Source organism: Pogona vitticeps, chromosome 1 (genome assembly GCF_051106095.1).
Source record: "Pogona vitticeps strain Pit_001003342236 chromosome 1, PviZW2.1, whole genome shotgun sequence".
NCBI lineage: Eukaryota > Metazoa > Chordata > Lepidosauria > Squamata > Agamidae > Pogona > Pogona vitticeps.
Genome location: NC_135783.1, coordinates 31,927,874 through 31,942,718, shown reverse-complemented (window position 1 = coordinate 31,942,718; position 14,845 = coordinate 31,927,874). Strand labels below are relative to the sequence as shown.

The 14,845-nt window shown below is 39.6% G+C and overlaps 1 protein-coding gene across 1 annotated transcript in view; it reads left to right on the top strand.

Annotated features, from left to right (window-relative positions):
- Nucleotides 1-14,845, top strand: part of USH2A (usherin) — a 559,229-nt gene that overhangs the window by 102,402 nt on the left and 441,982 nt on the right. Inside the window, exon 19 of the mRNA XM_078392221.1 lies at nucleotides 2,848-3,078. Within this exon, the coding sequence (XP_078248347.1) occupies nucleotides 2,848-3,078 (231 nt within the window). The remainder of the gene's footprint in view (nucleotides 1-2,847; nucleotides 3,079-14,845) is intronic.

The following is a 14,845-nucleotide window of genomic DNA, read 5'->3' as shown; positions in this document are numbered from 1 at the left end:
CTCAACCCTAACATTCACATGTAAAATGCTGACATAGACTGAATTGCTCTAAAGGTGAAGTTTCAACTGTAAAGACGTGTTTTCTTTTAAAACTTGTGCATTAATATAACATTTCATTAGTGCTCAGAACTACTTATGCAGGGAAGGCTTGTGACCTCACACTGCATTACTTCAATTTCAACATAGTAAATTTTGAGCATAGCAGTATGATACTAATTAGATTGTGAAGTCATAAATGATCTTCATGCAAGAATTTACAATGCAAAGCACGGTCCGTGGGTTTTTGTCTCCCATCATTCCTGCTGCCAAAAGTAATATTTTATTATGTTATAGGAAATGTAATCGCAACATACTATGGGTTAATGCAAGCAAGCAAAGACATGCTAATGGTCTTATGTGCGAGAATCTTTAATGATATGTTGTTAATTTATTACAGATGAAGATCTTTGCAGTTAACTCTTAGCACAACTCTCTGAAGTAATTTGCAAGACACATATTTTAGTTCGTATTGTTCTCCCGAGGAATTTTATGCCCTGTAATCACAGAAAAAAAAATTATTTTTGATACATGCTTTTGCAGACTCACATGATAAATTTATGAAGAAATGTTTGCTAGGGATGTGTGCTCTTTGGAATTTTGACTGTTGCTTCTCAAAAGGAATTAGCTCCAAAACGAATTAGTTTTGTTTCTCATTGCTGCATGTGGCTTGTCAATATTAATGTTACTATTCTAGCAAATATAATTCACTGCATTCTCCATTATTAATGTCACTTGTGTTGCTTTAAAAAAAGTTAAATCTCACTGAAGGTTCTCTGAAACTCTAAAACCTGACCTTTTTGCCTTTTTCTTAATCAACCTCCTTTCTCTGTTTTAAAATAAAATCAAAGTCATATGACACACACGGTGTTTCTCCTAAAGGATACATTCAAAGGAGTATCATTGATGATTGTTACTGCCAAAAAGAACATATAATAAGCTCTGATGCTACTAATAAAGCTTGAATGGTATTTTAAGACTCGTATAAGCATTCAAGAATAGCTGTTGTGGGTTTTTCGGGCTCTTTGGCCATGTTCTGAAGGTTGTTTCAAGAATAGCCATTATACATTCATATAATTTGTGAAGTATTTTCTCTTTGTTCACTATAAATATGAAAACCTCTGTTTTCTCTTATCAAGCTTACTTGTACAATCTAAAGGACTACTGACATGCATGATCCTCAGATACAGTGGTGCTTCGCAAAACAAATTTAATTCGTTCTGTGGTTAATGCTGTCTTGCGAAACACGTTTTCCCGGAGGAATGCATTGAAATCTAATTAATGCATTCCTATGGGCAAAAAAGTCAGAACTAAGTCAAATTTGGTTTACAAAGGGTTTATTAAGTGCTCTTTAAAGCCATACATATTGTGCAGATGATTTCAAAAATTGCAATCAAAAAACTTTAACTTTTTAAACATCATAGAAAAACATCTAAAAATCAGCAAGCATGAGGCAGGAACAAAAAATGGAAAACATTCATCTTGCAAAGCATGGCCATAGGAACATTTGTCTTGCAAGTCATCAACCCCATTGGCAAAACCATTTGTATTGCGAGTTTTTCGTCCTGCGAGGCATTTGTCTTGTGAGGTACCACTGTATTTATTCATATTGTTAATTAGTTATAGGGAAACTATGAATGTCATACTACTAAGTTCTTACAAACCAAGGGAAGCTAACATCCTACAATAAAATTGCAAAATATAAAAACAAATAATACAAATAAAGCATTACATACTGTACCTGGTATATCTCCTTTGTGTAATGGACATGGATGTACTTGCAAACTTGATACATGGGATATTATTAGAGATGGGGTTATTCATACTGTATTAGTATACAAATTAGTATTAGTATACGAATTAGTATCTCTAGATAATATCCTTCCTTGTATTGTTTAATTCCTATGCACTGAGAGATCACCACAACACTCAGTGGGTGTTTCTGTCTCTGTTTTCCTGTGGGCACAAATAAACATAATGGTGAATGGAAGTCAGTGCACCTCCCCATATCTATAACCAACCCTTTTCCCTTCTTCTCAGCCATGGTACATAGGTAAGCATCTCAAGAGGAAAAAACAAATATCATGCACTACGAGCAACCCCTTTTAATGAATATATTTATACACATACCTGATCAGTTATGATATGATTTCCATTCCTGGAATAATTCTGTGCAGCCAAGTCAATTTTGACTTATGCCAATCTTTTTAAGGTTTTCTACGTTGAGAGAACTCAGAAGTGGTTTACCATTCCCTTCTTCTGGGGGATGCTATGGAACTGTGCAGCTTGCCCAAGGCTACAAAGACTGGCTTTTCTCTCAGGACTCACAGTGGGAAATAAAACTGCCAACTTCTGGCTTTTCAGCCATGTAGCTAATTCTTCAGTGTAAACTGAATGTATTGTTCCTTTATTCTTTGTCACATTTCCAGATATTCTTGATTACACTCTGGTAACAATTATGTGATCCTATTAACAAGAATTAATTTAACTTGTGGTGCATGTATATTACCTTTATGATGCTAAAGTTAAACTACTTTGTCAGCAGTCAGTGAGAAAAAAAGAGAGTATAACAACTAGTCAAATGAAATACTGGAGTGCTGCAATATAGATTCTTTACCAAAATGAAAGTTACTGTCTGTGTTGGTATGGGTAGCTCATAGAGTTCACAAGCTATTTCCAATCATGGCTATAGTTATAATAACTGATGCGGCTTTCCTCAGGATCACTGTATTATCCATAAAAAACTACCAAGTTTTTTTGGTAAACCAGTATTTTCTTCTCTCTCTCTCTCTCTTTTTTTTTTATTAATAGCTCCAGGACAGCTAACTGCCCCTTACATTGAAGGAGTAAATAGCACAGTAATAAAGATAAGTTGGAATGAACCTGAGGAACTCAATGGGCTCCCTCCAATCTATCACCTGGAGAGAATGGATGCATCTTTAGCAGCATCAAATGCAACTGTAATAAAAGGAATCCGTTTCCCAGGAAATGGGTATTATAAATTTCCAAGTTCTACTCTGCCGGCCAACACGTATTTTACAGGTAAGGAGATAGCATTGGTAATGTTTAATGCAAAAGGCTTTGGTTTTGTTTATAATACAACATAATATTTAGAGTGAAATCTTAAATGGCCAAGATGGCCAAGGACCACCTAAGCTGACTCTAAGCTAGCTAAAGCTGTGCTTCATCCAAACCCTACACAGCCTCAAGATGTTGGAAATTACTTATGGCTCGCTTCACTCTGGCCTAGCTTGTTCATTCTGTGCACAGATTTCTGAGAGAAGAAGGAGGTTCTCTGGGAAAAGAGCATTTATATTTTATTTATTTATTCTTTCAATTTAATATACTGCTACAATTAATTCCACAGCACTAAGGGCAGTTGACAATAAAATACCAAATCAGGTAGTAAATGTAATAAAAACCATATAACAACCAACCACATAAAAACATTGAAGTCACCCTCTTTTAGCCCTCTTCACCTGGCACATTGTTGACTAAGGGTTGTGCTTCTCAAATTTTTGTAGACTATATTCTTTCCTTAAACTGTCATTCAAAAAGTTTTAGTGTTTAGTGTTTCAGCCTGTGCAAACATTGCTGTCAATTTATTTCCTTTGCAAATGTGTTGGGTTTCTGGGTGCTGTGGCCACTTCATGGCCACTGTGCTTGTACCCTTTAAATAACAAAATCTTTTACAGATATATATTGATAAATTGGCTTTCAGCAAGACAGGTGATCCCTTAGATAGCCAATTGACAGTTTCTATTGTTAGCAAAAACAACATGAATGCAGCTCAAAAGAGACAGCCTTCTCCCCGCTTCCCAAGAGGTCACTTCCTGCTTTGAATTGTAAAGAAAGGAGCTTTTCGTCAGCTCTCTTTCTTTTTTAAACCTGCTGTTTTTTCAAAACCCGCTTCCTCCTTTCCATACTGTGCAAAAGACTTGCAAAGTATTGTGCTGTTGATTTATTTCCTTCACAAAAGGGGTTGGGTAAAGTAAGGAAAGGAGGAAAGGACAAAAGGGGAGGAGACTGAGACCTATCTTATTGCACTTTCATTTTTTATTTGGAAAAAGGACAAGGGGGGTCTGAATGCCCCAGGAAACAGTAGAGTAGGACATGGCAGCAGGAGCTCCAGGAAAATCCTCTCAGTCCTCAATCCCTCCTCAGCATAACATCAAAGAGTCTGGGCAGAGCAAGGAACCACTGGCACCACTGCAAACATCCCATCCCACTTCAAAGTCAATCAATGTGAGCACGGACATTCACAACCACGTGAAGCTAAGTGGCTGCCCCATGGACCCACAGGTACTGCTAGAACCCTGCCGTAGACAACCTATCCAGGGTGGACCCTCATGCAGACAGCCTGCTGCTGAACCTGATGGTGTGTGCCCCACCATTGTCTGTCAACTGACACACTACCCATTCACCCATCGATGGCCCCTCTGATGTCCTCAAATTGATCTCTTGGAATGTGGCTGGGTGGTACAGGAAGCTGCAGGACCCTGAGTTTATCAGTCTTCTCTAAGGCTTTAACATTATCCTACTTCAAGAAACGTAGGCAGTTCATTCTGTACTACTTGCAGGATATGCCTCATATTCCCTTCCAGCTCAGAGGCTCAAGGCAAAGGGCCGCCTGTCTGGGAGCCTGGCAATACTGGTTGCCGACTGCTTATCTTCAGACTATGTTCTCACATTTGATGGTAGCTGCAAAATCCAGGCTATAAAACTTAAAACTAGGAACCAAGGAATATTGATAGCCAATGTTTACATGCACCCAGCCTCCTCTAAGTCACATAGAGTCTGTCAATGGGAAGCCTTGAGTCATGCCTTAGATGACCTAGATCTTAGGTTTCTAGGGATCCCTCTTCTGCTAGCAGGATATTTCAATGCTAGAGTAGGTCAGGGTGAGGCCATATTCGATTGTGTATTGGATACATCTAGTGATGCCTCCCTGTTATATCTTTATGTCCCAGACAGGCAGTCCAAAGACCATCAAATCAACAAGGTGGGGACTCATTTGGCAAAACTCTGTCTACTTAGAGGCTTAATTTGGCTAAATGGCCTTACGCAGCTCAGTAATGATGGTGAATTCACATGCATTTCCCCCCCTGGATCCAGCACGATTGACTATATCCTGATCCCTGTTTTCCTATTGACTATATCCCTGATCCCCTTGCTAGTGACCATCTCTCCTTATGTTGTAGTCTTGCTCTTGATACAGTCTCTATAGTTTTGCCCAATATTGCACTTCATGAATGCCCATTGATCCTACCCAGAATGAAATGGAACTACAGAGCAAAGTATCTCTTTGAAAAAGCAATTAAGCAAGATACTACACCTCAAGGCTCCCTCAACTGGCTATCTTCAGTAAACCCTGAAGATCACATCAAAGGCTTTGAGAACCTAACTGACACTATAATAGCTAGCCTTGGCCAGTTCCCTCAACAATCTCAGAACAGACAGGCCCCAGGCATGTGTCCTAGGCTAGACAAGGAATGTCTTGCCTTGAAGCTGGATATGTGGAGGATCTATAATAACTACAGAACCTCAAGGCTCCCTCTACAGTATTTTGTGCTGGGAAACCACTAAGAATAGCCATTAAGAAGTTCCATTATAGTTTTATTCTGGACTACTGGTCTCATCTAGCCCAGGCTATCAATACAGGCAACAACAAAAAATTTTGGGTGGTGGTTTCAGGTTCTTCCATCTTCAATAAGAACTCACAGGACGTTCCCTTTATACCAGCTGGGACATGGGAACAGCAGTTCTTGGCCACTTCGTATGATAGCTGCAAGCCCACTGTGCCAACTGATCTGCTCCTACCCAGAGATCTCACAGAATGGTCCCCAGTATTTCCAAAAGATTTGGCCCAATCTATCAAGAAAATAAAGACCCTGGGGTTGTCACCAGATCTGCTGGGTTCAATAACCCCTTCCAAGGTATTCCATACAATCAAAAATAGAGTTCTGGATATTAAGGGTCATTGTTGTCATCGTTTAGTCATTTAGCCGTGTCCGACTCTTCGTGACCCCATGGACCAGAGCACGCCAGGGCCCTCCTGTCTTCCACTGCCTCCCGGAGTTGTGTCAAATTCATGTTGGTTGCTTCGATGACACTGTCCAACCATCTCATCCTCTGTCGTCCCCTTCTCCTCTTGCCTTCACGCTTTCCCAACATGATTTCCTTCAGAATTCAAAGGCATCAATTCTTCGGTGGTCAGCCTTCTTAGTGCATAGTCCCTGCATAGTGCTGCACAAATGGGCCAGTTCCCCACTATATTTTCAGTTGCCCCTCTCCCATGGCAGAAGACCGAATTACCTCTATCACTTAGAGCATCCACAAGATCGATGGGCATTTACCCTTGCTAGGTGCAATAATGTACCTTCGAACTTAGCACAGGGCAGGTATATGGGTTTACCCACAGAACTGAGAGTCTGCCTTTGTGGTCAGGGAGTGGTTGAATCCTTGCAGCATATGTTGTTCTACTGTATCTTGTGTAAGGATGTCCACCTGTCTTATCTGAGCACTTTCCTTTCCTCCCATTCTGAATGGGACAACCTGAGAAAAATTCGACACCTCCTAGGTGGCACTATTAAGGAACTTACCTTGATAATAGCCAGATACATCTACTCCATCATGCAAAGGCAACACAGCATTCTGTCTCAGAATGCCAAGCCATAAATATGTGTCTGGCTGTTCCCTGCCACGTGTTAGCTGTTGAATGTTTTATCTGCATTTTACTGTGTTTTAATTTTGTACAGTATGCTGATAAAGTTTCTGTCTGTCTGTCAGTAGAGAAAATGAATTGATTCAACACTAAGAGCCATGTAGCCTGCTATGATTATTCAAATAGAAATAAATGAATTGATAAAGTTAAAAACAATGGGAATACTCCTGTCAGTATGTATACCACATGACCCCAAACAAAGGTATCAAAAGAATCGGTATAACTGGAGTACTTTTGGCAGGTGTGATTAGGTCCTTAGATATGTTACTTTTTTTTTAAATTCTAGCTCTCAGATTCCCCCAGCCAGTATGGCTAATGGAAGTTCTCTCTCTCTCTCTCTCTCTCTCTCTCTCTCTCTCTCTCTCTCTCTCTCTCTCTCTCTCTCTCTTTCACACACACACACACACACACACACACATGCATACAACACACTTTTAATTTGTGTTAGAAACAAATTTTTGCTGAACAGAATTTATGCCAATTATACCTTATGAATTATCCCCATCTTAGTATAAAGTACCTTATTATGTTTTCTCTCATCTCTATAAACAGATAACATGGATACTGGCATAAGAATTGGCGATCAGTTTTACAGAGGGTGTTTTTGACTTATGCTTTTCTTTCCTTTATCCTACGGACAGTGCTGTAGCCACTATGAACTATGAACTGGCCTTTGTTAGAAAAAAGAATTCAACCCTCCCTTCATTTTTTTTCTTAAATCCTCTTCTGTTAGAATTGTAGCTTTGGACATTAAATGAATTCACAATTCTTTCTTGAACAAGATATTTCCTTTCTTCCTTCTTCATAATCCCAAGAAGCCTGAAGATATAGGGTAAGAGGGGAGCTGGAAACACTTTAAAAAGGAGTGATCCAGCACAACAAAGTGAATTGTACTGCTTTGTGAACAAAACATCTTAAATTTTTTTCTAATGTGCACAATAGGGACTTGTGCTACAAATATGTTGAGATGACCCTGACAGAATGGTATTGCTGTGTTAATTTTCCCCCTCCCAAACAGGAGTGTTTTTTTTTTTTTTTTGTTAGGGCATAGGCAATTTTTACTTGCCTCAAACATTTCCTTTTTCTATCTTTTCCTTTCACTAAAAAGATACAGATTTATTTAGGCCTTTGTAGAACATCTGCAAATCTCCATTTAAGAATGTGTTTTCAAACGTATCTTTTCATAGACTTCGTTATATAAGACATTATGGGCATTAAAACACAGTCCTACAATCATCTCACCCTAGTGCCAAAATATGTTACTAAATTCACAAGCAGCAATACTTCTGAAATGCTCCACTTTTTTGTATGGCTCACAGAGGACAGACATGATGGAACCAACAAGCAGCATATTGAACAAAGAAGCAAAGGGAAGACATTCGTTGATTTCAATTGTTTGTCATGAATATCACCATGAAACAGTCCTATGAATATTATCAAAGCATGTTTCATCCCATAATTGATATTTGAGTAAGATCAAACTAATATCTTGTCTAACTGTGATGAGCCTTATCAAGTGAATGACTTCTAGTGTTAAAGAGAGGATTAAAATCTGTTACCCTTATTAGATTTAAGTATTTATGGTCTAAAATCAATCATATCATAGACTCAACAATGCGACGTTTGTCAAAACGATCAGGCAGGATTGAGCTGTGGCAATGTAGCATTGAACAGATTTCTGTCTGGAAGAATTATAGTAAACATATGTAAAATCAAGTATTCACATGTTGGGTGCTATCTTTATGCAGGTGTATGTAGAGTTACCAGCATCATTCCGCTGTCTGAGATTTCAGGGCCAAAATGGTGATGCTAACAAGTGTAATGCCACTAAGATATGGAAGGCAAGGGTTAGGAGGAGTGGGGAAACTTCTTCCAGGACAAGTGATGGGGTTTCTGATGTGTAAACACCTTCAAGGTTGAGCTACTGTCCTGGGTGAGAATAGATGAGCACGTCCAGGCTTTTGCATCACATATAAAATCAGACATTCTTCCCCCCCCCCCATATTGTTCACTTTGTGATTTGTCTCCCCATCTGGTGACCTGGAAAAACACTGCAATACCCTAAAGTGTTGCCTGGTACCCAAAGACCTGGCAACTTTAACTGTTTTTTTATAAAAGCTAGGATTCTGGGCAGTTTCAATGGTGCTTCGCTTCAAATCTCATGGGTCTTTTTCTTCTTGAGGCAGAATAGCAGATTGTTTCACACTTCGTTTATAATTCCCAATTTTGGGCAAGTAATTATATGCATAAAGTTTCTGCAGGGGGAATCATAAAATTGAAGAGAAATTATAATTTGTTAATGTTTAAAACAACAACAGTATAGCAGACAAATGTTTAAACACAGAAATCCATTAATGCTGATAATAATAATGTTATGATGTCAAGTCAATTTTGACTTATGGTGACACTTTCCAGGGTTTCCTAGGTAGGGAATACTCAGAAGTGATTTTCCATTCCCTTCTTTTGGGGGCATCCTGGGACTGTACAGTGTGCTCATGACTACACAGGCGGGGTCTTCTCCCTGGAGTCACAGTGGGGAATAAAAGTCTCGGTCTCTGGTTCTGCAGCTAGATGCCTAAACCACTGAGCTATCCAGCCAGCTATTAATGTTGATGGTCCATACTTTTTCTTTTGATCATTAGAGTACTTGATCAGCTGTTTGTCTCTTTGAAATAGTAATAGAGAAATTAAGTTTTCCTAGGGACCTCTCTCTTGCCATTTAATTTATCTTGCAGAGTATTCAGAATTAGAAGGAAATTAACAAATTTTAGTAAGGCTTTGTTTATCAAACAGGTGACCTAAAGTTCTCAACCATCTGCACTGGCCAATTTCAACAAATGCCAACATGGATCATGTAAAACCTACCATTGTCCATCTGTTAAAGATGGGCAGTCTGTCAGATGAAAGATGTTACACCTTCAATTCAGCATCACAAACATGGCCAAATAAGCAGGAGTTCAAAACCAGACTTCAAATAGCTAAGCATTCAAAGCCCTTTGACTCACTGACTGATGATCAACTTCCATGCTGTGTAGCAGATCGGGCAGCTGAAAGCCCTTTACCTCCCCCAATATTCCCCTTTTTGAACTTTCATCTTCTTTCTATGGAGCTTATGAGAAACATGCATATTTTGAAAATATATGATCAAAAAATGAAGCAAATTGAGCCGTTTGACTTTGAAGCCATTGGTGCTTCTCACAATCAATTCCATCTAGCTGTAAAGGTTACAACAATCTGTATTAGCTGAAGCTTCCAGCTTGTCTTCCACAGCACCTCCTCTCCCATATTACACACTAATCCATTTAGAAGGATATATTGAAGCTCCATGAACATATTGTCACTGTCCGGGAAGAGTCAGAGCTGCAAACTAGGCAAAAGTCATCACTTACCATTTGGCCCTTGATGCAAGATCAAGGAATACATCAGAGTTATGCAGCTGTTCTTTCTGGAGGTTTGGAAGCCAATCTAGAGCAAGCCGCAAAGCCAATAACTAGACACTTTCCCCACGGGATACCCAGCTTGTCTGCATTTAATCTATTGCCCATCATACATCCCGTTACTGTCTCCAAAACCTGGTTTAGCACTTGAACAGCTTTATTGGAAACACATTATACGTATCACAAAATAAAGCTGGATATGATCAGCATGTGGATCATAGCTCACTCCTGTTCCTCTGATGACCTCACCAATGTTTTCATAAGAATGGTAAATATCTCTAGGGCAAGATGGATTAAGTCCCCTTAATTAAACTGGCCTAGCAGCTTGCAAGAGAACTACCAATTCACAGAAGAGTGGAGCGAGAAATGTACACCCATGTTGCACTAACATGGTTGGCGTGGTAAAGTCCTCCTGTTTGCATTCAGCCAAATTGAAACAGCAATTTGCACTAGTCAGTGTTCTAGTCATTGTCCTTCTTCTTTCATAGCTATTGATTTGCAGCAAACCAGAATGTTGGTTTGCCTGAATAATTTTGGAGAGGACACCTGGGAGCAACCATTATCAGCTTTTGTTCTTTCCACCATACCACAATGACACTGGCCCTCCCTGCCACAAGAGTCTTCACCAACACTCAGATTCTGTAAGTCTCCTAGGATGGACCATTGCATCTGGTGTTCGATCCACCACCCCTTCAAGAAGAACTCCCACTGCTAACATATCTTTCACTTGGCATCAGACCATGGTGGACATATACAGAATGACTGTAGATCTAGTTTTGATACTGGAAAAAAAATCTGGGTGAACTAACTCTCAGGGGATGGGAGTTAATTGTAGTCTAAAATACAATCTCCCTCGCAAATTTTAGGATAAAGGAGATGGTTGAGGAACAAGGAGGCCCAAGTGTGAAAGCCAATTTGGTCTCAGTTGCTTTCCCAAGTGGTTAAATCTCATTGAAATTAGTTACAGTGGTGCCTCGCATTACGACGTTAATTCATTCCAGTGAAATCGCTGTAGAACAAAAACATAATGCGAAAACAAAAAGCCCATTGAAATGCATTGAAACCCCTTCAATGCGATCCAATGGGCTGGAAACTCACAGTCCAGCGAAGATCCTCCATAGGGCGGCCATTTTCTGTGGCTGTCTTGCAAGGAATCCATCCCAGAAAACAGCGGGGAACCCTTTTTTTTACTCGGCGGCCATTTTGAAATTGCCGATCAGCTTTCCGAAAATCATCGTTTTGCGAAGAATTGGTTCCTGAAGCAGGGAACCGATCATCGCAAAGTGAAAAAAACCCTATTCAGACCATCGTCGTAATGCGGTTTTGTCATAATGTCGGGCAATCGTATAGTGAGGCACCACTGTAATGTTTGATTTGAATAAACATTCATAGGATGAAACTGCACAGAGGTACAAAAACAATGAGACTATGAAATTATATTGGACAAGATGCTCTCTGGTTTTATCATTAGATGAACTGCCCATGACAAGATCATTCATCTCTCAAGAGCCACGAGATTCTTTACTGTTCTGCTGTTGCAAACTAAGACATTTACTTCTGTGAACTTGATAGTTTCTCCTGTCAGGGACTTATTTTTCTGAAGTTGAACATTATGTTGGTTGCAAGGAATAAGCTTTTGCTTGTATTCTTGTTTTTTCTTAACCTTTTACTGCTAACATTGACATTAATCTACACTCTTCATAAATAATAGCATCTGCAGTATTAAAGGGTACATAGAATGAACCTGCTCTAGACCTTGTATAAGACAGCCCCCATTGGCACTGCCCTTGAAAATTCTGAAGCCTCAGCTAATGATGCCACATATTGATATGGGGCACCCTAATAATGGTGGTTGTAATGATATTCAGCTGCTCTCTTTTCTGCTTCTTTGGCTTCTTGAACTCTGGGTTTAATTCAAGGTACTGCTGCTAAGCTCTGTAATGTTTTGCATGGCCTAGTCCCGCTTATTTTAGAAGGCACCTCTGTACTCTCTTTCATGCCAGTTTCAATCTTCTCAAGCACTGGTTGCAGCTTCCAGTCCCCCACAAAAATAGGCAGTGCCGTGGTGAGTACCCAAGCCCCTGTATCAAAGGGTCGAAGGTTTGGAACTTGCCGTTATCAGCTCATTTCCTTTCTCTTTACTAGTTTTTTTTGTGGGTCATCTTAGGAGGCCTTTGACCTTTGGTTCTGCTGGCTAATTTTGTTAGTTCTCCATTCTGTGATTCTGGCCTAAATCCTATTACTAGTACCAACTAGAGTAGACCAACTGAAACAATAAGAACTTAGTATGTGAACATTTATGTAAGTTATGTTTATTCAGTGGGTCTACTCTAGTTGAGGCAATGTACAATTTAAGCTCTCCTCACTTTGGTCCATAGTTAAGTCCTAATAGAAATATCACCAAAATCCATATCAGCATCTACCATAAATGGGATAAACTTCTCTTGATGGAATAATTATCTGGCTTCTTTATTCAGTTTAAATTAGTTTATAAAGCTTTTTTTCACTCTAGTATTTTGTTGTTGTTTCCTTGAAACATGGAACACAATTTTGATGTGTTTATTGATATCAAATACGGTACATAAGTATATATACTTATTAAAATTAAATGCTTATATTTGGCAGTTCTAAATTCCAATAGTGCATTTCTCCTTGCACAGTATCCAGAATTTAATCAAAATTGTGCTGAAAAAAAAGTCAAAGAACACCTAATAGTACTGAATTGTCTGTTCCCTTGAAACAACCTGAGGCCACTGGGAGCCCAAAAAATCCACTTTGAGCCATTAAAAAAAAAAGTAAAGGGAACTGCCTTGGATGGATATTTTCTGGGCTTTGAAGATTTTTTAAGTTTTGGGGCTATGGCAGGTAGTCTTATGGGGCTCCCCCAAGGCCCATAAGATGAAACCACTGCTCCTGAAGGACTTAAAAAACAGAAGATCCATGATTTGTTAAAAGAAAAACTGGTTATTCCCCCCACTGTGAAGGAACTCTTACATACCCTTAGGGGTCGCAAAAATACTCTGGGGGTTGGGCCACATTTAACCCATCCCTGTCATAAATACTTAATAATTGTGGCAGGGAAAAGCTCTATGCAACTAGCAACGGTGTTCCTGCACTGGTTCTTACTAGCTTTTGTTCAGCTTTGATTAGGGAAGTTGTAACTAATAATTTATTTTGAAATCAATTTTAAAATACTGGTCACAAAAATCAGGTTTGTAATAATAGACCAAAGTCACGAAAAAAACCCAGTGAAACATTTCCTAGAGCAGGGGCCCCCAACCTCCGGTCTGTGGCCCAGTGCTGGTCTGTGGCCTTCGCAGGACTGGACTGCGGAGACAGATCTCCTCACCCCACATGCACACCCTTGTCCCATCCCACGAGCATGCCCTGCGCCACCCACACATGCACGCAAGCATGCCCCTCCCTACCATGCACGGACCCCACACCCCCAATCTGTGCGTGGGTTGGAAACGGTTGGGGACCAGCCCTAGAGGATCACTGATGTGTTTGTGAGGAAATTAGAGGAAAATGACCAAAGGAAAAGCTTGATAACAATTGAGAAAATATGGATGTGCAAGTTAGCAATGTTGAACATTCCATGAGCTGTAGTGAACTGGATTGCACCCTTATTTGCCACACTCATGGCTCACCACTGTTGCTGTGCTCCAACACAGCTGCTGGGTCTGCCTACTCCTTTGAACAATATTTTCAGGTTCAGACATAATTTGCCACAGTTAGAATTGAAAGATGCATGATTCAGTGTGTGTGTGTTCTGTACTGTTCAAGTTGGAACTGACTTTTAGCAACCCTAATAGGGCTTTCAAGGTAAGTGAGATATTTGAGGAGTGGTTTTTACCAGCTCCACTACCCCAAGGAGTTTCCATGAACAAGTAGGGGTTCAAACCCTGTTCTCTATAGTCCTAGTCCGTCACTCTATCCAACACGTTGGGAATCTCAGCAAACAATGAAATGGAAATAAAATGAAATATGATTAACATATTTTAAAAGGCTGATTTATTTAGCCTTTTAAAATATATGACTAGTATTTCTTTCTATTTGCATTTCATTGTTTGCTGACACTATCAGGGGTGAAAGACAAGGTATATATTTAATATAAAAGAAAGAAGGTGGCTGAAATCCTGTTTCACAGATCTATGTGCACAGTGGGGGTGATGTCATCATCAGGGGAAAATTGTCACTGATAAAAGGCAAATTGATGCTGATTGAATTTACCGTTGATTATGACATCACCATGATTGCACACATGAAGCTGTGCAACAGCATTTCAGCTGACAAGTGTTTTCTAAGGTCATCTCAATTGCAATGCCTCACTCTAAGGAAGTACCCGTTTCCCCAGAATGTAACACCAAGGAGTGAAAAGTCCAGAAAAAATCACTGGAATAGCAAGCCAGGGGAAAGAAGAAGCCTGGAATGTGACAAGATTCTTGAAAGCTGTTGGTTTTGTGCAAGATTTTCTCAACTAGATTTCCCACCAAACTTCCTTGACTTTATTTGCTTTGAATGAATCAAACAGTTCTATGCCTTCCCTGAAGGTCACTGTGTCAGGAATAATTAGGTAGAAAGATGCTGAAAACATACTGGATGAATTATTGTATATTTCCTACTTGCAGTTATTGCCTCCTAGTCT